The following is a 23,605-nucleotide window of genomic DNA, read 5'->3' on the forward strand; positions in this document are numbered from 1 at the left end:
ATATCTATGTTTTATACTTGCAACTAAAAATTAATGTAAGTTTGTCTTATAACTGACAAATTTTATCAAAAGTGACTTTAGTTGTATGTTGAGAGTTATTTGCCAAAACTGCAAAATATCCAGCAAGCCAGCATATTGTAAGACGAAATTCCATTATATTGAAGTTTTTTAGCAAATAGAAAGATGAAGCAGGGAAAAACTTTGGTAGAAATTGACACCTCAGCCAAAATAGCCTTCATACATATATACATTACACTGTTTTTTAGTTTTCTGTTTGTACATTTTAGAATGTTTCAACCAAAAACCCAATAATAATTCATTTTTGCACATTTTCAGCTTTCCAATTATTTTTCTCAGCTTTGATTGACAATCTGCTGCTCACTTCATATTTTGCTGATTTTGGTTTTAAAAAATTCATTTCTTGTAAAAAATTAAAATTTCCTATTAGACAATATGCATCGCTTGCCATGCACATGACATTTTCTATACAGTTGTATATTCCCAAAACATTCATAGTGTTTTATAATAAAATTCATGGAAATTTCACACATTTTTGCGCTTTCATTCCTCACCCAATATATAACTTTCTATACAAAAAAATTACTCTCTAACATTCCCTGTTCATGATACCAAAGAATGAAACTTTGCCTGGCATGCTTTAAGGGAATGTCTCATTTGCTTTTGTTTTCACTCTCACCATAATTTGTTATAACTGTCACTGTCTTGTTAGCTTAATGAGTCACCTGATTCATGCCGACCAATCAAGGAGCAGCTTTCAAGTAAAGCAAGCAGCAGCCAATTGGAGGCACTTTTATATCACTTAACAGTTGGCAGACTAGTGACATGTTAGAACAAACTACATTACTTTTATTCTGGTATTCTACATTTACTTCTGTCTCTGTCAATGACTCTTGACAATCCAACAATACATACATCACAAAACAGGTATGATAGAAACTTCTATATACAGCAGTTGCAGAGTCAGGTAGTTGGAATCACCATAGTTACTATCACCATGACACCTGGTGATGAGGTTAGACAGCAATAGCTGAGCAGTTCTAATCAGGTCTTTCATTAGTTGGAATCTCCATAGTAACTATCACCATGACAACTGTTGAGGTTAGACAGAGATATAGCATTTCTATTCAGGTGTTTCACCCCATGCTTCATGGAGGCAGCAGAAGGACAAAAACTCAATTTTTTGGTAAGTTGTCCTAACAATAGCCCTGGCTTGCTTGATAGTTTGCTGTGTGCACTGCATGTAGTGGAGCTAACAATACTTACCAACCAACCAACCAACCAATCATCATCCCTCACGTCCAACCTCTGACCTAAACAAACCAAGCATTGAAAATCATCCGTAGTCATTAGAATATTTGTGACCTGTGCTAATATACATGTGGAAAGTTTTCCCTGATTGGCTGATTCAAATATTTTCTAACCAATCAGCTACTCATGTGTAGTTTGACCAGGGAGAGTCACCATTTAAACATTTGTGACCTGTGCTAATTAAGGAACCCTTTTCCTGATTTGCTGATGCTGATCTTTTTTTAACCAATCAGCATTTGTATGCAGTTTGACCCGATGGATTCGACCTTCGACCTTTTAAAGAGATTTGTATATTGGTACAGGTTACACACACCATATATGTTGTCACTTTTAGTCATGTCCTGTAGTTAGTTTAGTTTTCAATAGTGAATTTATTTTATAATGTAGTTTAGATACTAGTTTCTATATTGTTACATTGGGCTAATGGAACTACTTCAAAGTGTCTTACATCTCAAAGCAAACTCCTAAAAGAAGAATTATTAGAAGAATTCTTTAAACTTCTGTAGGTTTGCCATTTTTTTAATAAGTTTCCATATTGAGTATGTCAGTGTTGTACTTGTCAATCACAAGAACATGAAAAAAAATCACAAAACTGTAGAAACAGAAGTTAAGTTCTCATTGTACAAAACTGACAATCCCATAACTGTATTGAACCCAATACTATCATAAATGTCAGCTTTTGATACCAGAATATTAATACTGCTTCCGATAATAATCATAATATCATCGTCATAAACCACAGCCTCTTTTATGGCACCGCAGAAGAAATAACATCAGAACTAGGAAAGCATTGTATCAGATTACACCATATTATAAGCCTGGTATATTATGTTATTTGTACTTAAGGTAGTATGTATCTAAAAATACAAGTTTGCTCTTTGTTCAAGAAAACTTCTACCCATTCTCAGTTAAAATAAAGAAGGAAAATGAGAGGTCATTCACCATGCAGTAGTTGTGAATAGTGTATAACAAAATATTGATCCATCTTAGAATTGCTTTCAAACACTGTTAGTTGTATGAGAAAATAATAGATTGTGTATTTACTGTGACAACAACATACACGATTTCAATGAATAAATAAGGCCCAGGCTTTCATATAGGGAAAGTCTTTGGTGATTCAAGCTATGTCAATTTTTAAACAAAATTTTCCTTGAGACACATTCTTTCTTATATAACTATGGTATGTTGTTGTTCTCCTGTTAGTTTCATTGTAGCAATACATTAGAAAATATTGTTACATGTAGAAGAGCTAGCTTCCCAGCATGTAGGTACCCAATTTTTGATTCATGGTATAACTAGTAATTCAGTACAAAAACACCTTGAATTCTTCAATTAGTTGTAGTTTTGTAGTATGAACTGCTTTTTCAAGAAGACACTTGTGATGAGGTTCAAAGATTTGGTCAGACATGAAATACTGTAAACCTAGTCTTCAGCTAGTTCTCAAAGACTAATTTGTATTATTTATCAGACTGATACATTGTGTTCATGTACAAAAAGGCATTTTAGTCACTATTCATTTTTGCATTTTTGTTTTTTAGTGAAATTAGCAAAAATAAGTCTTTGGCGGAAATTTCCAGGTTTACAGTATTTATTGTACTAAATAGCTATATGTATCTAGAGAGGAGAGAGCCCCACAAGACATGTTGCTTATTCTGTCAAACATTTGAAATTCTTACTAGTCAATTTTAGTATGACACAGTTTAATAATCAGATAGACTTTGAAAAGACAAAAATGTGTAAGGTATATATCAACAGTATGTTTCATTTTATTTTATAAATCAGATAGTTTAAATTTTGTGTTTAATTGTTTTGTTATTTTGTCAGTGTTAGATCTATTAAGACATTCTACAAATTTACCATTATTATTGTACAGTATTTGAGTCCTGAGATGATTTTTCTCACACAACAAAAACTATGATGGCATAAATCAACAATTCTTTGGTTAACAACAATTACGACATTGATTTGTTGAGAAAAAAACAGGAACAAGAGTTGATGTGGGAATGTTTTGGATGATTCAACAATAAAACCAATAATTTGGTGATGATAACAACAAATGCAAAAACCATTGACCAAAAGGGACATTGCTGTGATGTGTATATCTCTCACTTGGTTCTTCAGCTTCCACACTTCATGGAAGACATCTTTTACATAATAACCTGTGTGAATGACTAACTAGTTTCCTGATTTTCTTTACCTCATTAATACTCAACTCAAATTCCTGTCCTAACTGTTTTTGTCAGATTCCCATTTTTCAATTAATTTGGTGATCAAGCACATAGTGATGTATATCTTTGATTTCTTTAATATGATTGGATGGGACACCAGGTGTTGAGCAAAATATTCAGAAAAGATTAACCAATCAAAGTGTTGATTAGCTGTTCCATCAATAATCAGATTCTTTTATTTAACAAAGATTCATTTGTGAATTAACGCTCACAGAGTATGTGGATCAGTTTTGTAAAATATTCAGTTACCCAGTGAAAGTGGATGAAAATCTTGTACAAAGAAAACACAAAAGTTGGGTAGAGTTTACACCCACTTTATCACTCTCAGCTAAGAACTTTGTATTTGTTATTTCAGGCCTGTCAATTGATATCAAAAACCAATTTGTGAACTACATTCAAAAACTTTTTGGAAATTAAAAAGCCCAAAATGTATATAATTTGTAACAAGCATAGTACAGTTCCCAACGTACGATAAATTATTTCACGGTAAAAAATCAGAAGATAACCACATTTGACAAAATGTTATATATTACTTTAATCAGTGCAAAATGAGTACAAAATGAATCCTTGACTAGTTTTTCACTTTGATGGACTGTTTTTAATGAGTTACTTTTGTTTATTTTTTGTAATTTTAGGACCAATTTATATCATAAAGGTTTACTTTTCTTTGTCGTAATTATTATTATTAGCAAATAGATATATAGATTTAATTTAAAAGGTTAATGGTAGTTATTTTCTTGTAAATTTTCTTGACTATCCCAAATAGATGTTCTCTATTAATATTTGTATATATTTTGTGATTGTAGGTAGAAGCAATTAGAACACTAGATGATGAAGAGTGGTACCATGGCTGTATTCCAAGACCAGAGGCTATTGAACTTCTGCGAAATGATGGTGAATTCTTAGTCCGACAGCGAGGAGACGATCCAGACCAATATGTCTTGTCTGTAAAATGGCAAGATAAACATAAACATTTCCCAATTCAGAATAAAGAAGTAAGTAATGTACCTCATCTTATCTTGTAGACTGTAAGATACGTCCACCTTCACCTGCCTCCTCTCTCTCTCTCTCTCAGGGTTTGATCATTATATGAGGGCGCCCCATCACAGCGTACCTTACAAACTAGACGCTGACCATTATGTGAGGGCACCCCATCACAGCGTACCTTACAAACTAGGATTTGACTATTATGTGAGGGTACACCATCACAGCGTACCTTACAACCTAGGAGTTGATCATTATGTGAGGGTGCCCATCACAGCGTACCTTACAAACTAGGAGTTGATCATTATGTGAGGGCACCCATCACAGCGTACCTTACAACCTAGGAGTTGATCATTATGTGAGGGCACCCATCACAGCGTACCTTACAAACTAGGAGTTGATCATTATGTGAGGGCACCCATCACAGCATACCTTACAACCTAGGAGTTGATCATTATGTGACGGTACCCATCACAGCGTACCTTACAAACTAGGAGTTGACCATTATGTGACGGTACCCATCACAGCGTACCTTACAAACTAGGAGTTATTCAGTTGAATGAATAATAAGATACTTTCCAAAAAAAATTTCTTTTGTTCAGCCAGTGAAAATACAAGTGACCTAAGAGGCCTTGTCACTATGAGTCACTAGATGAGTAGTGACAACCCTTAGGTCATGAGTTTTTTCTGACTGAATGAAGTAAGATATTAGGGGAATAATAGAATTATACCTCTTCAAGCATAATGAATAAAAACTCAAGAAAAAATAATCTTGATTTTTGGACATTTTGACTCATATTTTGTGCAGAACCTGTGATGTAGACATGGGTTGTTGTAACATAGAAAAAACCAGGTTATATAATCCATATTTTCTGTTCAAAGACAATAACTTAGTTTGTGCCTGGTATAGTATCAAGTTGTCACATCTAGTGTTCAGCAGATTGTCAGCTTTATTTTTGCTGTCTATTTGTTTTTCAGGGTCAGTTCAGACTGGAAGGAGAGGCATTTGACTCAATTGGTCAGTTGATAAATTGTCAGTTAAGAACTAGTAAACCAGTGACCAAAGCATCGGGAGCCATACTCAGAACTCCCATCGTCAGACAGTGGGATCTAACACATGATGACATTATCATTGGAGACTTCCTTGGCAAGGTATTGTAATCTTGTAGTACAGATTGGACAAGTAAATGTGGAATCATGATGGTCCAGCTTGGAATCTGTAGATTGCAGCCTCGCCACTGCAATTTGTTCCTGAACGGCTAAAGTCCTTGGGGCAATGATTTGAAGATTTGCACTCCTATCAATTCAGCTGTATAATTGGGGACCTGGTAGGATAGCGGTTGAAATGTGAATGCTTTAATCCTATGTGTTTATAGAGGTTGCAATGGATTTATACACCCTCCCCCCCGTAGGTGGGAATACAGTCATGCAAATGGGGTTTTTGAATTCATTATTTGCCCGTAATTCAAAATCCCCATATGCCTGGGTTCTAGGTTAGTTCACCAGGGAGTCGAAGAAATATAAAGGGCTGCTGTGTCACTATAGGTCCATGCCATGGGTAATAATTGTCAAGTGCTTTGAGCACCGAGTGTGAAATGTTAAAGTGCTATTATATAAAAACTAACATCTAAGTGTTCATTATTTTAAAACATAAATTCAAGAATATACCCAGCCTGAACTCCCTGTCATGGTGTTTACACAAATAGACCTGTAATGTTATATGCAATAGGTAGACATGTCATGGTGTATCAAGATAAACAACTCTACAGGGGCTAGTAGGTGTTTAATTGTTGGGTGTGTGAGTCTGAAACGGGATGTGCGTTCTACATTTGTTGTGTGTGAAAGGGGTCCATACTGAAGATTCATTGTTTCCTTTGCATGGTGTTCACTATTGCTATTGTTCAGTGGTTGGGCTTTCTCTTGCTAACCATGCATACACCCACCACATAATTTCTTGGTGAGCATAGTACCCCTCTCCTGGGGTTCCAAGGTAGAAGTTAAGCAGCTACAATGAAGAACAATGGATTTGGTATACAGTTAATTTTTCATGGGTTATATATATAAATGTATTATGTTTTATTGCTTATCAATAGGGAAATTTTGGTGATGTTGTCAAAGGCATTCTGAAAAAGGATAGAACACCAGTAGCTGTAAAGACGTGTAGAGAAAATGTGGATCCCAGTGTCAGGCAGAAGTTCTTGATGGAGGCAAGAATTCTCCGCCAATATGACCACCCAAATATTGTGAAATTAGTTGGTGTTTGCACTGAGAGACATCCTATATACATTGTAATGGAGTTTGTGGCAGGTAAGTTAGGTAAAATAAGGAGACAGTGGTGTGGTTTGGATGGGTAAGTTAGGTAATATAGAGACAGTGGTGTGGTTTGAATGGGTAAGTTAGGTAATATAGAGACAGTGGTGTGGTTTGAATGGGTAAGTTAGGTAATATAGAGACAGTGGTGTGGTTTGAATGGGTAAGTTAGGTAATATAGAGACAGTGGTGTGGTTTGAATGGGTAAGTTAGGTAATATAGAGACAGTGGTGTGGTTTGAATGGGTAAGTTAGGTAATATAGAGACAGTGGTGTGGTTTGAATGGGTAAGTTAGGTAATATAGAGACAGTGGTGTGGTTTGAATGGGTAAGTTAGGTAATATAGAGACAGTGGTGTGGTTTGAATGGGTAAGTTAGGTAATATTGAGGCAGTGGTGTGGTTTGGATGGGTAAGTTAGGTAATATAGAGACAGTGGTGTGGTTTGAATGGGTAAGTTAGGTAATATAGAGACAGTGGTGTGGTTTGAATGGGTAAGTTAGGTAATATAGAGACAGTGGTGTGGTTTGAATGGGTAAGTTAGGTAATATAGAGACAGTGGTGTGGTTTGAATGGGTAAGTTAGGTAATATAGAGACAGTGGTGTGGTTTGAATGGGTAAGTTAGGTAATATAGAGACAGTGGTGTGGTTTGAATGGGTAAGTTAGGTAATATAGAGACAGTGGTGTGGTTTGAATGGGTAAGTTAGGTAATATAGAGACAGTGGTGTGGTTTGAATGGGTAAGTTAGGTAATATAGAGACAGTGGTGTGGTTTGAATGGGTAAGTTAGGTAATATAGAGACAGTGGTGTGGTTTGAATGGGTAAGTTAGGTAATATAGAGACAGTGGTATGGTTTGAATGGGTAAGTTAGGTAATATAGAGACAGTGGTGTGGTTTGAATGGGTAAGTTAGGTAATATAGAGACAGTGGTGTGGTTTGAATGGGTAAGTTAGGTAATATTGAGGCAGTGGTGTGGTTTGAATGGGTAAGTTAGGTAATATAGAGACAGTGGTGTGGTTTGAATGGGTAAGTTAGGTAATAAGGAGACAGTGGTGTGGTTTGAATGGGTAAGTTAGGTAATATAGAGACAGTGGTGTGGTTTGAATGGGTAAGTTAGGTAATATAGAGACAGTGGTGTGGTTTGAATGGGTAAGTTAGGTAATATAGAGACAGTGGTGTGGTTTGAATGGGTAAGTTAGGTAATATTGAGGCAGTGGTGTGGTTTGAATGGGTAAGTTAGGTAATATAGAGACAGTGGTGTGGTTTGAATGGGTAAGTTAGGTAATATAGAGACAGTGGTATGGTTTGAATGGGTAAGTTAGGTAATATAGAGACAGTGGTGTGGTTTGAATGGGTAAGTTAGGTAATATAGAGACAGTGGTGTGGTTTGAATGGGTAAGTTAGGTAATATAGAGACAGTGGTGTGGTTTGAATGGGTAAGTTAGGTAATATAGAGACAGTGGTGTGGTTTGAATGGGTAAGTTAGGTAATATAGAGACAGTGGTGTGGTTTGAATGGGTAAGTTAGGTAATATAGAGACAGTGGTGTGGTTTGAATGGGTAAGTTAGGTAATATAGAGACAGTGGTGTGGTTTGAATGGGTAAGTTAGGTAATATAGAGACAGTGGTGTGGTTTGAATGGGTAAGTTAGGTAATATAGAGACAGTGGTGTGGTTTGAATGGGTAAGTTAGGTAATATAGAGACAGTGGTGTGGTTTGAATGGGTAAGTTAGGTAATATAGAGACAGTGGTATGGTTTGAATGGGTAAGTTAGGTAATATAGAGACAGTGGTGTGGTTTGAATGGGTAAGTTAGGTAATATAGAGACAGTGGTGTGGTTTGAATGGGTAAGTTAGGTAATATAGAGACAGTGGTGTGGTTTGAATGGGTAAGTTAGGTAATATAGAGACAGTGGTGTGGTTTGAATGGGTAAGTTAGGTAATATAGAGACAGTGGTGTGGTTTGAATGGGTAAGTTAGGTAATATAGAGACAGTGGTGTGGTTTGAATGGGTAAGTTAGGTAATATAGAGACAGTGGTGTGGTTTGAATGGGTAAGTTAGGTAATATAGAGACAGTGGTATGGTTTGGATGGGTAAGTTAGGTAATATAGAGACAGTGGTGTGGTTTGAATGGGTAAGTTAGGTAATATAGAGACAGTGGTGTGGTTTGAATGGGTAAGTTAGGTAATATAGAGACAGTGGTGTGGTTTGAATGGGTAAGTTAGGTAATATAGAGACAGTGGTGTGGTTTGAATGGGTAAGTTAGGTAATATAGAGACAGTGGTGTGGTTTGAATGGGTAAGTTAGGTAATATAGAGACAGTGGTGTGGTTTGAATGGGTAAGTTAGGTAATATAGAGACAGTGGTGTGGTTTGAATGGGTAAGTTAGGTAATATTGAGGCAGTGGTGTGGTTTGGATGGGTAAGTTAGGTAATATAGAGACAGTGGTGTGGTTTGAATGGGTAAGTTAGGTAATATAGAGACAGTGGTGTGGTTTGAATGGGTAAGTTAGGTAATATAGAGACAGTGGTATGGTTTGAATGGGTAAGTTAGGTAATATAGAGACAGTGGTGTGGTTTGAATGGGTAAGTTAGGTAATATTGAGGCAGTGGTGTGGTTTGAATGGGTAAGTTAGGTAATATAGAGACAGTGGTGTGGTTTGAATGGGTAAGTTAGGTAATAAGGAGACAGTGGTGTGGTTTGAATGGGTAAGTTAGGTAATATAGAGACAGTGGTGTGGTTTGAATGGGTAAGTTAGGTAATATAGAGACAGTGGTGTGGTTTGAATGGGTAAGTTAGGTAATATAGAGACAGTGGTGTGGTTTGAATGGGTAAGTTAGGTAATATTGAGGCAGTGGTGTGGTTTGAATGGGTAAGTTAGGTAATATAGAGACAGTGGTGTGGTTTGAATGGGTAAGTTAGGTAATATAGAGACAGTGGTGTGGTTTGAATGGGTAAGTTAGGTAATATAGAGACAGTGGTGTGGTTTGAATGGGTAAGTTAGGTAATATAGAGACAGTGGTGTGGTTTGAATGGGTAAGTTAGGTAATATAGAGACAGTGGTGTGGTTTGAATGGGTAAGTTAGGTAATATAGAGACAGTGGTGTGGTTTGAATGGGTAAGTTAGGTAATATAGAGACAGTGGTGTGGTTTGAATGGGTAAGTTAGGTAATATAGAGACAGTGGTGTGGTTTGAATGGGTAAGTTAGGTAATATAGAGACAGTGGTGTGGTTTGAATGGGTAAGTTAGGTAATATAGAGACAGTGGTGTGGTTTGAATGGGTAAGTTAGGTAATATAGAGACAGTGGTGTGGTTTGAATGGGTAAGTTAGGTAATATAGAGACAGTGGTGTGGTTTGAATGGGTAAGTTAGGTAATATAGAGACAGTGGTGTGGTTTGAATGGGTAAGTTAGGTAATATAGAGACAGTGGTGTGGTTTGAATGGGTAAGTTAGGTAATATAGAGACAGTGGTGTGGTTTGAATGGGTAAGTTAGGTAATATAGAGACAGTGGTGTGGTTTGAATGGGTAAGTTAGGTAATATAGAGACAGTGGTGTGGTTTGAATGGGTAAGTTAGGTAATATAGAGACAGTGGTGTGGTTTGAATGGGTAAGTTAGGTAATATAGAGACAGTGGTGTGGTTTGAATGGGTAAGTTAGGTAATATAGAGACAGTGGTGTGGTTTGAATGGGTAAGTTAGGTAATATAGAGACAGTGGTGTGGTTTGAATGGGTAAGTTAGGTAATATAGAGACAGTGGTGTGGTTTGAATGGGTAAGTTAGGTAATATAGAGACAGTGGTGTGGTTTGAATGGGTAAGTTAGGTAATATAGAGACAGTGGTATGGTTTGAATGGGTAAGTTAGGTAATATAGAGACAGTGGTATGGTTTGAATGGGTAAGTTAGGTAATATAGAGACAGTGGTGTGGTTTGAATGGGTAAGTTAGGTAATATAGAGACAGTGGTGTGGTTTGAATGGGTAAGTTAGGTAATATAGAGACAGTGGTATGGTTTGGATGGGTAAGTTAGGTAATATAGAGACAGTGGTATGGTTTGAATGGGTAAGTTAGGTAATATAGAGACAGTGGTGTGGTTTGAATGGGTAAGTTAGGTAATATAGAGACAGTGGTGTGGTTTGAATGGGTAAGTTAGGTAATATAGAGACAGTGGTGTGGTTTGAATGGGTAAGTTAGGTAATATAGAGACAGTGGTGTGGTTTGAATGGGTAAGTTAGGTAATATAGAGACAGTGGTATGGTTTGAATGGGTAAGTTAGGTAATATTGAGGCAGTGGTGTGGTTTGGATGGGTAAGTTAGGTAATATAGAGACAGTGGTGTGGTTTGAATGGGTAAGTTAGGTAATATAGAGACAGTGGTATGGTTTGAATGGGTAAGTTAGGTAATATTGAGGCAGTGGTGTGGTTTGGATGGGTAAGTTAGGTAATATAGAGACAGTGGTGTGGTTTGAATGGGTAAGTTAGGTAATATAGAGACAGTGGTGTGGTTTGAATGGGTAAGTTAGGTAATATAGAGACAGTGGTATGGTTTGAATGGGTAAGTTAGGTAATATAGAGACAGTGGTGTGGTTTGAATGGGTAAGTTAGGTAATATAGAGACAGTGGTGTGGTTTGAATGGGTAAGTTAGGTAATATTGAGGCAGTGGTGTGGTTTGAATGGGTAAGTTAGGTAATATAGAGACAGTGGTGTGGTTTGAATGGGTAAGTTAGGTAATAAGGAGACAGTGATGTGGTTTGAATGGGTAAGTTAGGTAATATAGAGACAGTGGTGTGGTTTGAATGGGTAAGTTAGGTAATATAGAGACAGTGGTGTGGTTTGAATGGGTAAGTTAGGTAATATAGAGACAGTGGTGTGGTTTGAATGGGTAAGTTAGGTAATATTGAGGCAGTGGTGTGGTTTGAATGGGTAAGTTAGGTAATATAGAGACAGTGGTGTGGTTTGAATGGGTAAGTTAGGTAATATAGAGACAGTGGTGTGGTTTGAATGGGTAAGTTAGGTAATATAGAGACAGTGGTGTGGTTTGAATGGGTAAGTTAGGTAATATAGAGACAGTGGTATGGTTTGAATGGGTAAGTTAGGTAATATAGAGACAGTGGTGTGGTTTGAATGGGTAAGTTAGGTAATATAGAGACAGTGGTGTGGTTTGAATGGGTAAGTTAGGTAATATAGAGACAGTGGTGTGGTTTGAATGGGTAAGTTAGGTAATATAGAGACAGTGGTGTGGTTTGAATGGGTAAGTTAGGTAATATAGAGACAGTGGTGTGGTTTGAATGGGTAAGTTAGGTAATATAGAGACAGTGGTGTGGTTTGAATGGGTAAGTTAGGTAATATAGAGACAGTGGTGTGGTTTGAATGGGTAAGTTAGGTAATATAGAGACAGTGGTGTGGTTTGAATGGGTAAGTTAGGTAATATAGAGACAGTGGTGTGGTTTGAATGGGTAAGTTAGGTAATATTGAGGCAGTGGTGTGGTTTGAATGGGTAAGTTAGGTAATATAGAGACAGTGGTGTGGTTTGAATGGGTAAGTTAGGTAATATAGAGACAGTGGTGTGGTTTGAATGGGTAAGTTAGGTAATATAGAGACAGTGGTGTGGTTTGAATGGGTAAGTTAGGTAATATTGAGGCAGTGGTGTGGTTTGAATGGGTAAGTTAGGTAATATAGAGACAGTGGTGTGGTTTGAATGGGTAAGTTAGGTAATATAGAGACAGTGGTGTGGTTTGAATGGGTAAGTTAGGTAATATTGAGGCAGTGGTGTGGTTTGAATGGGTAAGTTAGGTAATATTGAGGCAGTGGTGTGGTTTGAATGGGTAAGTTAGGTAATATAGAGACAGTGGTGTGGTTTGAATGGGTAAGTTAGGTAATATAGAGACAGTGGTGTGGTTTGAATGGGTAAGTTAGGTAATATAGAGACAGTGGTGTGGTTTGAATGGGTAAGTTAGGTAATATAGAGACAGTGGTGTGGTTTGAATGGGTAAGTTAGGTAATATAGAGACAGTGGTGTGGTTTGAATGGGTAAGTTAGGTAATATTGAGGCAGTGGTGTGGTTTGAATGGGTAAGTTAGGTAATATAGAGACAGTGGTGTGGTTTAAATGGGTAAGTTAGGTAATATTGAGGCAGTGTGGTGTGCGGGGTAACCAGGTTAGCAAAGAGAGGCAGTTATATGGAATGGAGGAAGTATGTTAGGGATTGGAGACATAGTAGTGTTGTATGGGTATTGGGTTTAGTTAGGTGAGATCGAGAGTGTGGGTTATACTTCCATGGTGAGAGAGATTGATTTAGTTTGGAGGGATTAGTGAGGCAATATAGAGACATGTGCTTGGTATTGTGGGTAGAAGATAGTGATGTGGTGTTGAGATTGGCGTAAAGCAATATGAGTCTATGCATGACAGTGGTATTTGAGTTAGGCAACAGAAAGAGATATATAGTGATATGGTATTGAGTAGAGAGGGACAGTGTTGGGTTAGTTAGGTATATATTGAGGTGAGTGAGATGTTGGATTTAGGATAGTTCAATGATGTCATATGTATTTAAACATATAATATTCCAGTGTAACACATTGGTGATAAAAATCAGCTATTAACTTGTGTATACTTTCTATTTTGTTGATTGTTTCAACCAGGTGGAGATTTCCTGTCATTTTTAAGAAATAAAGGTGGCTCACAGACAATAGGACAGTTGGTCAGAATGAGTGAAAACGCTGCAGCTGGTATGGCCTACCTAGCCAGCATGAAATGTATACACAGGTAGGTCAATTCTCAGTACCTGTAATAGCATTTCACATCATGTTAGAGGGTCAAAATAGAACAAAGTTGACTTATTCTCTGTACCTGTAATAGCATTTTACATCATGCTAGAGGGTCAAAATAGAACAAGAAGGTTGACTTATTCTCAGTACCTGTTATAGCATTTCACATCATGTTAGAGGGTCAAAATAGAACAAGAAGGTTGACTTATTCTCAGTACCTGTAATAGCATTTTACATCATGTTAGAGGGTCAAAATAGAACAAGAAGGTTGACTTATTCTCAGTACCTGTAATAGCATTTTACATCATGTTAGAGGGTCAAAATAGAACAAGAAGGTTGACTTATTCTCAGTACCTGTAATACCATTTTACATCATGTTAGAGGGTCAAAATAGAACAAGAAGGTTGACTTATTCTCAGTACCTGTAATAATATTTTACCTCATACTAGAGAGTCAAAATAGAACAAGATGGTTGACTTATTCTCACATGCACATATAATAATGCATGTGTAGTGTGTGGAGCGGATGTTGTGTCAACCACAAAGTCGATTAGTAGTTATTTGTATGACACACCTAGGTGGAAGAATTGTACTAAAGGTACCGAGAATTGGGGGGGGGGGGGGGGGGGGGATACAGCTATGATAAGTTTTACACTGTCTGTAGATGTAGGCAAAGTTATCACGTGACCTGATCTAATGCTGTGTGCTTAAACAATAAAAACTTGGATGTTACACAAGATAAAAAATGGTGGTTTCAGCCACTTTCACATATCAGTCTGGAGCTGGTATTGATCTGAACTTAAGGTGAGAGTGACGTACGGACCATGGAAGGGAACGTCTGTTAAATATATTGTCAACTACCGTACTTGACTTTAGTGTCATACAATTGACTTGGTGTGGAAAGCTTCTTGAGATAGTAACACAAAGACAAGTCTGTAGGCTAGGTTTTATGTAATTAATACAAGACAACACAATAATCAAAAGAACACCAATATCACCTTTAGGGATGATCAGACTCAGCTCAATAAACAAATTTTGTTTGTTTAGGACAAAACCCTCTCCCCCTCCCACTATACGAATGTTCATTACTATGACATTGATATGTTTATGTACGATATAAACCATGATGAAAATTGTAGTGGTCACACCACTATGATTTATGCAATGTAAAAATATGACAAAATACATTCAAATACTACTAGAAACCCAGCACTGTATATCACATTGGAAGTAAATTTTAATCAACTTATCAGTAGTAAATACAGAACCTGTTATCATTGAAGGTGTGAAAGTTTTTGAAATTTGGTTAGAAGTGGAAAAAATGAAGTTCAGTTATCACATTGATGCCAGACCTCCCCCCCTCCCCCAACCCCCCTAAATGAATGAAGTTCATTTATTGAGCTCTGTGTGATATTGTCCAATCGTCCTTTATTCCATAAAATGTTGTAACGTCAAATTTTGATTCGCAGAGATTTAGCTGCCAGAAACTGTCTAGTTGGAGACCGTGATGTAGTCAAGATAAGTGACTTTGGTATGTCAAGGCAGGAAGATGATGGCATCTACACAGTCAGTGGAGGAATGAAACAAATTCCCATCAAATGGACAGCACCAGAAGCCATGAATTATGGTAAGAAATTAACATATTAATGATGTCATCTGTTGTCACAATGTTATCATTGAGACACTTCAAATTGACAATTTGATTTGATTTATGACATGACAAATATGAAAGGTCATTTCATCAGTATATGATATCTAACACACTAAAATTTATACCAATGGTCGCTTTCCGAATTATTTATGCATCCCCTACCTACAGAGAAAACGTAATCTAATCGGAGCAAACATCGTTAGAGGAAAGACCTATAAAAAAAAAGTCAGGGGTATGACATATACATGTAGGTTACCCAGGGCAATATTTTCAGTACATGCATTAGAAGAGTTGTGAAATCTTCTGATGTGAGTATTTGAGTCAAGAACAAGCCACAATCAGGATAAATTTCTCCTGATTAGGATACATGTTGTGAAACCAATGGTAACAATGGCAGTCAACAATTTTAATTTTAAAATGTTTATCATGATAGAGATAGATTTACCCTGATCAGGATTATTATAGATTATCCCAATTGAGGGATATCCCTGACTGTGTGTTAGAAGAAAATTCCAAAGATCTTGAGTGTCTTTTTAAAATATTAACTATGTATATACTTCATAATGTAATTTGTATTAAAGGCAGAATTGTGTCGGAGTGACCAATAAGTTTGGAAATCCAAATAAATTAATACCAGACACTTTGTCATGTGAAAGCTGGCTACTAGTACTAGTCCTCATCAAATCAATACAGACAATTGTTTACCCTCTTGTTTTCAAGAAAATAGTCAATCAAATATTTTCATAAATTTAAGTGTTTTTGTAAGAATTTTGAAGAATAAATTGTCATTTTTAGATAATTTTCTTCTCTGTTACATGTTTGAAAAAAATACACTATGATCCATTAATTTTATTCTTGATATTTATTGAGAATTCAAAGAAGTTGACTTATTTCTGAAGCACAGTCTGTATGAACTTTGACCTGTACATACTATATGAACTTTGACCTCATTTCAGGTGAATACACCATAGAGTGTGATGTTTGGAGCTATGGTATTTTACTCTGGGAAATCTTCTCACGAGGGAATAACCCCTACCCTGGATTGAACAATGCAGTGGCAAGAGAGAAAATTGAAAATGGTATGTTCCTTACAAATTTTGCTGTGTTTTTTGCTAATAAAGTTTGGGAAGCCCTATGAGGGGGATCTGGTAAAACTAGTATAGTTTGAACTTTACCATGAATATACCGTATTTTGGTGAGGAACTCTGCTAAAATACTGGGGAACTCAGGTATATTTTACCTACTTGCCACCTTAACAAAAACACTGGTATGGAACCCTCGTAAAATGACTGGGGAACTCAGGTAGATTTTACCTACTTACCACCTTAACAAATACACTGGTATGGAACCCTTGTAAAATGACTGGGGAACTCAGGTAGATTTTACTTTCTTTAACAAAAATCATTGGTTTGTAGTCAACAAAAATGTTCTACCCCAGAACATGTAAGTTTGCAATATACACATAGAATAATCTGATAACAGAAAACCATTCATTGAAGTGTATGAGATTACAATGCAGTGATTAATGATAATCAGTTGTGCTACAATACCATTGGCACTATAATATGCTAAATCAAACTGTGAATTCAATGTGTCGTCACTTTCCTTGTTTTCAGGGTATAGGATGACTGCACCTGATGGCACCCCATCAGAAGTATATGAGATTATGAAGCAATGCTGGCAGTATCATCCGCAAGACAGAATTACATTTGCTGATATCCACAAAAGTTTGAAGAGAGTCTGTAAAATTTACAAGTGAAATCCATACCACCGATATATACTGTGCATGTTTCATACGAAGTGTAAAAGTTTTGTAAAAATACGACAATGGTCGGACAGTAGAATATAGTTACTTTGGAAGAAAAAATTTGAAATGAATGTGATGATTCAGTCCCGTCTACTATGGACCTTGCATGATTAAAGTCAGTAGTAGACAAATCAAAATGTCGCATTTGTAAATAAAACCCATTCATTGCATGTAATAGATTAGAAATGATGCAAAGTTTAGATCTTTCTGCTATGGACGTTGTGTTATCGAGGTTTTTTTAGTAGATGGATAAAAACATCCCATTCATTTCTACTTTACCATTCCAAAGTAACTGTACTATAGTTTAATGTCCAATTCATTCCTGGAACTGTGAACAAAATATTCTCTGAGATCAGGGTAATTTTTCTTTTTTCCCCTGCAAATTACCATCACTGCAAAATAAGTTGTTCATGGTTCCAATAATGAAATTGGACAGTGAAACAGATCTTGAGTTACCAGTAATTTGAAACGGTAAATCTGATATGATATTCACTATATAATATATAATATTTCAATCCATGTATTGTGGACCTTGATCATGTGAATTATTGCTATTGTTTTTAATGGAAGACATATTGTTTTATATATGCAAAGACCAAGGGATCATTGTTAGCTCAAACTTGTGTAAAAGATAGAGATTTTAAAAAAGTCACCAGGTACTTCAATAAAGTTATGTTGTTTAAAACCTGTAGAAAATGAAGTATTTCTGATTACGTAGAGACAGAAATGAAGACCGCGATAACAAGCAGCTGTAAAAGTGATATTATGTGATGTCTTATGTTGTGCTGATATTTCACTTCAAGTTTGAGTCTAGAATAGTATACAATACTGAATATGAAGAAGTTGTTGTGTAGGTCCAGCCACAAAAATACAGGTAGTGATTTTAATAACAAGTATATCACATATAAAGCATAGCTGGATTGTATATTAGATTTTGAAATGTTTTCACCAGAATTTCATAATATATAATTATACTTTATTTGGGTGCAAGTATTAGACATAGAAAGCCATCAGTTATCACCACCAATCCAGTCCACAGATTCCACTCTCACACCACCCCACCCCTCACCACCCACCACCCCTTCTTACCATGCCATGTTAAGAGTAGTTCAAAATGATGTCTTGGATATGTTGTGCTGTGATGAGAGCTGAGGAAGAGTCCTTTCCTAGTTGTCAAACTTCACATCTCACAAACTCCATTCATTAATTGATGGTACACCATGTGTTAAAGCTGCACTAGCAGAGACTGGAGCATTATATTCACTAAAAGTTGTAAAATACCAACAATTATGCTGCACATGTAAATTATATGTTGATTTTTTTCTGTAAGTAGTACCAGTAGCAGTGTGAAAACTGTCATTGTGTCGGGGCACTGATTTTAGGGTGCGGACCCAAAAATCAATTGATAGGATTTATTCTACAATATGTTGTGTGTACAGTTACACAAATATGTGTACCCACAGGTGATTCAATACTGTTCACAGTGTACAACTGAGTAAAGCATTGTATAAAACAAAACCGTTTTAGGAAGTACAGTTTTAAAGTGGGATGTATGATAATGGTGACAGTGGTCAATAAATGACAAGCTATAATTGCAAAGTTAAATACCAAATAGATGCTACACCAAGAATGAGAAAGAGTACTTGATTTAAATATCCAGGTCAGAGGTTATCTCTATAGTAACTGTCAGTTCACTTTCCATATTAATATTCAGTTTACTTTCTCTAGTTCTATTGATGTTTTCTTTTTATTTACTTACAAGTCTTGTTAAAACCTAACGTCTTCATATATTGTGATGTTAACCCAAGAAACAAAACTACTGTTTCTACTCTTATAAGCAGAAAATTCAATCCATAAAAATGTATTTGAATCACGGTATTAATCAGGGAGGACCTATTTAAAATGTATCCTGACTTTCCTTAGTAAACTATTTACTGTCTTTACTCCATGACAGCATTACAGGGCACAAGTCGAAAGGTCAAAGGTCATGGGTCACATAACAACAGAACTCAAAGTTTTACCAAATCCTTTGTAGAAAAGTTTATTTTCTTGTCAAAAACTGGTCATCATAATTTTAGAACATTTTCACACTATAGACATTTCATACTGCTATATAAGCTTATTTGAATTTTTCTTGTGTGTGTTGTGTGTGTGTGTGTGATAATAATAATTTGGGATAATATGTCATCTGCCTGCAGGTTTTAGGGTGTGCCTGCATAGAACTGCAAAGTTAATGACCAGTTTCTTGGTCTTGGACAAAAAATTAGAATATACAACGTTCAGTCAGAGCGTATTTTCCACCGATGCCTTGTAGAAGTGTGGTTGTATGACGGTGAGCATAAAATATAGAGGGGGTAATTCATGTAAATGAGCACATGTATGACATAAGAATCACAATATTGTATTCAGTAGTATTTCAGATATACATAATAAAATATGCTAATCCAGTGATCAGCATCTACATATATATTGTTATGTAAATTACAGTATTTTGAATATTTACATATTTTATATAAATGATTCCCTTTTACACAGTATGTTTGAAGTAGTAGAAACATGAAAATGATATAATGGTATATGAATATTCATTAGCATTTTCAGTCACATGATTGTAATTAGCCAACCAGCATACTTTATTCAAGTCACATGATATGTTTTAACCAATAATGTCATAGGTTGTACTAAGGGGAATGTGATGACAATCATGTGTTTACTCAGATATCATAAATAATATTTTCAGTTTAATGATACTGTGTCATATTTTAGAAAAATAAATCTTAAATAAAGTAGTGTAATTTTTAAATGTGAGAAGAAACAACCGTACATTATCATGAAAATATTGTGAAAATGTCAGTTTGGTAAAATCGGAACTTTTACAGTGTTACAGGATTTGTAGATTGTTTTAAGATGGCAGCTAAAAATTGTATGGCTTCAGGGTGTCAAGGTTTTTATAACAAATGTGAAGAAAGTAAAATAATGATGCTGAGTTTCTCTTTATAAAATTGGTCTTCAAAGTTCTATGATCGACAAAATGTTAGCTTCCTCTCCTTTGATTCCTAGACAGTTGATTCCTAGACAGTAGATTCCACCAGTCTAGTGGTCAGTTTACAAAGGGACTTGACAAATATACAAAATTATTGGCCACTGATTTTTTTCTCAGTTTCGTCAAAAAAGGAAAAAGTTACAGACAAGGTGATACATGTGTACAAGGTCGGCTTTGATGTGTAGTATTGATACATAATGAAGCCAAACCAACTCTATCACAATCTTCCCTTAAGAAAATATTCTTTTTAGATTTCTTACCCAAGATCCAATCCAATATGTGTCAATAAATTTAGTAAGAACTATCAGTAGCAACTTACTATGTTAGCCATGTCTCAGGATATTTCAAAACTAGTAAAATAGAACTAAACAAACAAAAACAAAAAACATTGTAGTAGCAAAGTTACTTTATCTAGTTTTTGAAGTGACTACATAGCTTTCATCTGAATCACTCAGACATCATCAGAGTAATGATGTCATACTGTTTGGTCAGGTGACCTTCTATTGGTGTCACCTGACAGTAAACTATTGTAGATCTATGGTAGATGGTATCCACAGTCACTGTTGAGGGATGGCTGGTGTTCTCTAATTTCTAACAAAACAACATGATATAAATAAACCCTTGCAAATGTAAACTGTGAAAGAATTACTTTAAAACTGGTCAATTATGTTTTGTTATCTAGTTTGTATCTTTGATCACTGTATGTAGTGTAGTATAATTATATTGTTTATGTGGATAACTTTCAATTTTTGTGTTGATATAGACATTCCTGTTTTTACCCAAAAGTTTATTACTCACCAGGAAGAACTACAACATTATATAGTTATTGTTACAGTATCAATGACTCAGGAGTCATCTCAGATTATCTCAGAACTTGTACAATCCCATTCAGGGAGTCATCTCAGACTGTCTCAGAACTTGTACAATGTCCTTCACGGAGTCAGACTGTCTCAGAACTTGTACAATGCCATTCAAAGCAGTAAAGGGTTTTCACTTTGTGATGCAAGACAGTTTCCAAGTACTCCAATCTGAGATAACCTTTGGTCAATTTAAACCCTGATATCATAACTGCATTATGTGGTATGAAGTGTTCATATTTTTAAATAGTATATATTACTGCTAAGTTTTAGATGTTATCCTTGACTTTTAAATCTGAACATCTCTTCCAACTTCTAGTGAAATCGATGTAATCTAGCAGGACATTCCGTGGTCAATTCTGTATTCAATTCTCCACCAACTGTATTTATCCGAGGCATTACTATAAACTAAAAATGTTATCAAGTCCTCACATGACGTACTTTCAAACTGGGGGTGGAGGTTGTAGTAAACCTTCCTAGCATGTCAAAAACAATTGCACTAATTACTGGTAAATATTAATGAGTACTTATGTGAATGAAATGGCCATTTACAGTTGCTGACATCAAAGCGTTGACAAACAGAACCTATTGCAAATAGGGAAAGTAAACAACTGAATTGGATTAATAACACATGGCATGAGTATGTTGTACAGAGAAAACAAGTACATGTATTACATTTAACCATTTGATAAGAACAGTTGTGTATGACATCTTTACATAATAGTTCATGTTCACAAACAAATTTGAGTTCCCCCTGGTATTTCATGTTAGCAGGTGGTCTTTCTAGATTACAAGGATTTCACTAGATGGTGGATGGAGATGTTCAGATTCAAAAACCAAAGTATAGCCTGTAGACTAGATTTATGTGATAAGACAGTATTTTGTCAGATTAGTGCAGATTATTTCAAAAAGACTGCCAATTTGAATAAATTAAAATAATGCATTTGGTGTCACCACTGGTATGCTAACTGTTTATAAATACCGACTTTGACAACTTTGTCAGCAGCGTACTAAACTCTGAATGAAATGGGTAGTTTCCAACTTATGGTCTTCCTATTGAAATTATGCAAGTTTCCAAATCTTAACAAGATTGCATGTAACATATTTTAAACTTTATTGCATTTCTTACTCATTACCAGTTATATGGCATACAGTTGAAATCAATCTATTCTTTTTGTGAAAATGTCTTCCAAATCTTTTTTAATCACAAAGTACTGGTTTTTACGTAAATCAGAAAGTTTGTAATGTATCAGAATTGTCATAGCAACCATTATGTGTATACACTATCATTTTAGTGACAATAAAAGATACTATTAATATCATGGTGTTATTTTTTTATATAAAAAGAAAACAGGCTACCTGTCCATTACAGGATTCAATACAAAATACCACTGATTACATACAAGGCATTCAATAACACTACTCCATGGTTACTCACTGACTTTTATATACATGCACACATACATACTCACACATACCGTTACATATGCATGCGTGTACACACACATTCAAATGCATGCATGCACATACACACATAACATGTATGACATACATACATGCAGACATACATACATAATACACACATACATACATAATACACACATACATACATACATACATGCAGACATACATACATAATACACACATACATACATAATACATACATACATACATACATAATACATACATACATACATACATACATACATAATACACACATACATACATGATAGACATGCATACTTGCGTATGCAATCGCACAATGTCACAAGCTCGTGAACTTCGTTTATTTAGGGGGAGGGGGTCTGGCATCAATGTGATTACTGAGCCTCATTTTTGCACTAATAACCAAATTTCAAAGGAAAACTTTCACTCCTTCAATGATCACAGCTTTTGTATTTACTACTGAGCTGTTGACAAGTTGATTGAAATTTACTTCTAATGTGAGATATGGTGCTGGGTGTCTGGTAGTATTTTAATGTGTTTACAATCATGTTTTCACAGTATGTCAATCATAGTGGTGTGACTGCTATAGTTTTCATCATAGTTTACATATATGAACATTTGATGTTGCTCTTCTGCACGATCGTTTAGGGGAGGGGGAGGAGGTTTTGACCTAAATGAACAAATGTTCGTTTGTTGAGCTTGTGCAACATTGTGCGATCGTCCCTAACACATTCTCTAAATAGACCAAAGCAGCACTGGAACATTGGTATTACTAAATTCTCTAGTCTTTGTCTCGCATAAAAAAAGTTGCTAATCACTCGCATTCCATGATGTAACTGTTGAAGTAATCACCCACAACAGAGTAACAGACACTTGAACCTGTTGAAGCAATCACCCACAACAGAGTAACAGACACTTGAACCTGTTGAAGCAATCACCCACAACAAAGTAACAGACACTTGAACCTGTTGAAGCAATCACCCACAACAAAGTAACAGACACTTGAACCTGTTGAAGCAATCACCCACAACAAAGTAACAGACACTTGAACCTGTTGAAGCAATCACCCACAACAGAGTAATAGACACTTGAACCTGTTGAAGCAATCACCCACAACAGAGTAATAGACACTTGAACCTGTTGAAGCAATCACCCACAACAGAGTAATAGACACTTGAACAAATATCACTG

The 23,605-nt window shown here is 35.8% G+C and overlaps 1 protein-coding gene across 2 annotated transcripts in view; it reads left to right on the top strand.

Annotated features, from left to right (window-relative positions):
* Window positions 1-22,270, top strand: part of LOC144447464 (tyrosine-protein kinase Fer-like) — a 57,213-nt gene extending 34,943 nt beyond the window's left edge. For both annotated transcript variants that reach the window (XM_078137497.1, XM_078137495.1), the window contains exons 11-17: window positions 4,364-4,552; window positions 5,520-5,693; window positions 6,635-6,848; window positions 13,486-13,609; window positions 15,080-15,237; window positions 16,218-16,340; window positions 16,878-22,270. In XM_078137497.1, the coding sequence (XP_077993623.1) occupies window positions 4,364-4,552; window positions 5,520-5,693; window positions 6,635-6,848; window positions 13,486-13,609; window positions 15,080-15,237; window positions 16,218-16,340; window positions 16,878-17,020 (1,125 nt within the window). In that variant the 3' untranslated portion in view covers window positions 17,021-22,270. The remainder of the gene's footprint in view (window positions 1-4,363; window positions 4,553-5,519; window positions 5,694-6,634; window positions 6,849-13,485; window positions 13,610-15,079; window positions 15,238-16,217; window positions 16,341-16,877) is intronic.
* Window positions 22,271-23,605: the final 1,335 nt, after the last annotated feature.

Source organism: Glandiceps talaboti, chromosome 16 (assembly GCF_964340395.1).
Source record: "Glandiceps talaboti chromosome 16, keGlaTala1.1, whole genome shotgun sequence".
Classification (NCBI taxonomy): Eukaryota; Metazoa; Hemichordata; class Enteropneusta; family Spengelidae; genus Glandiceps; species Glandiceps talaboti.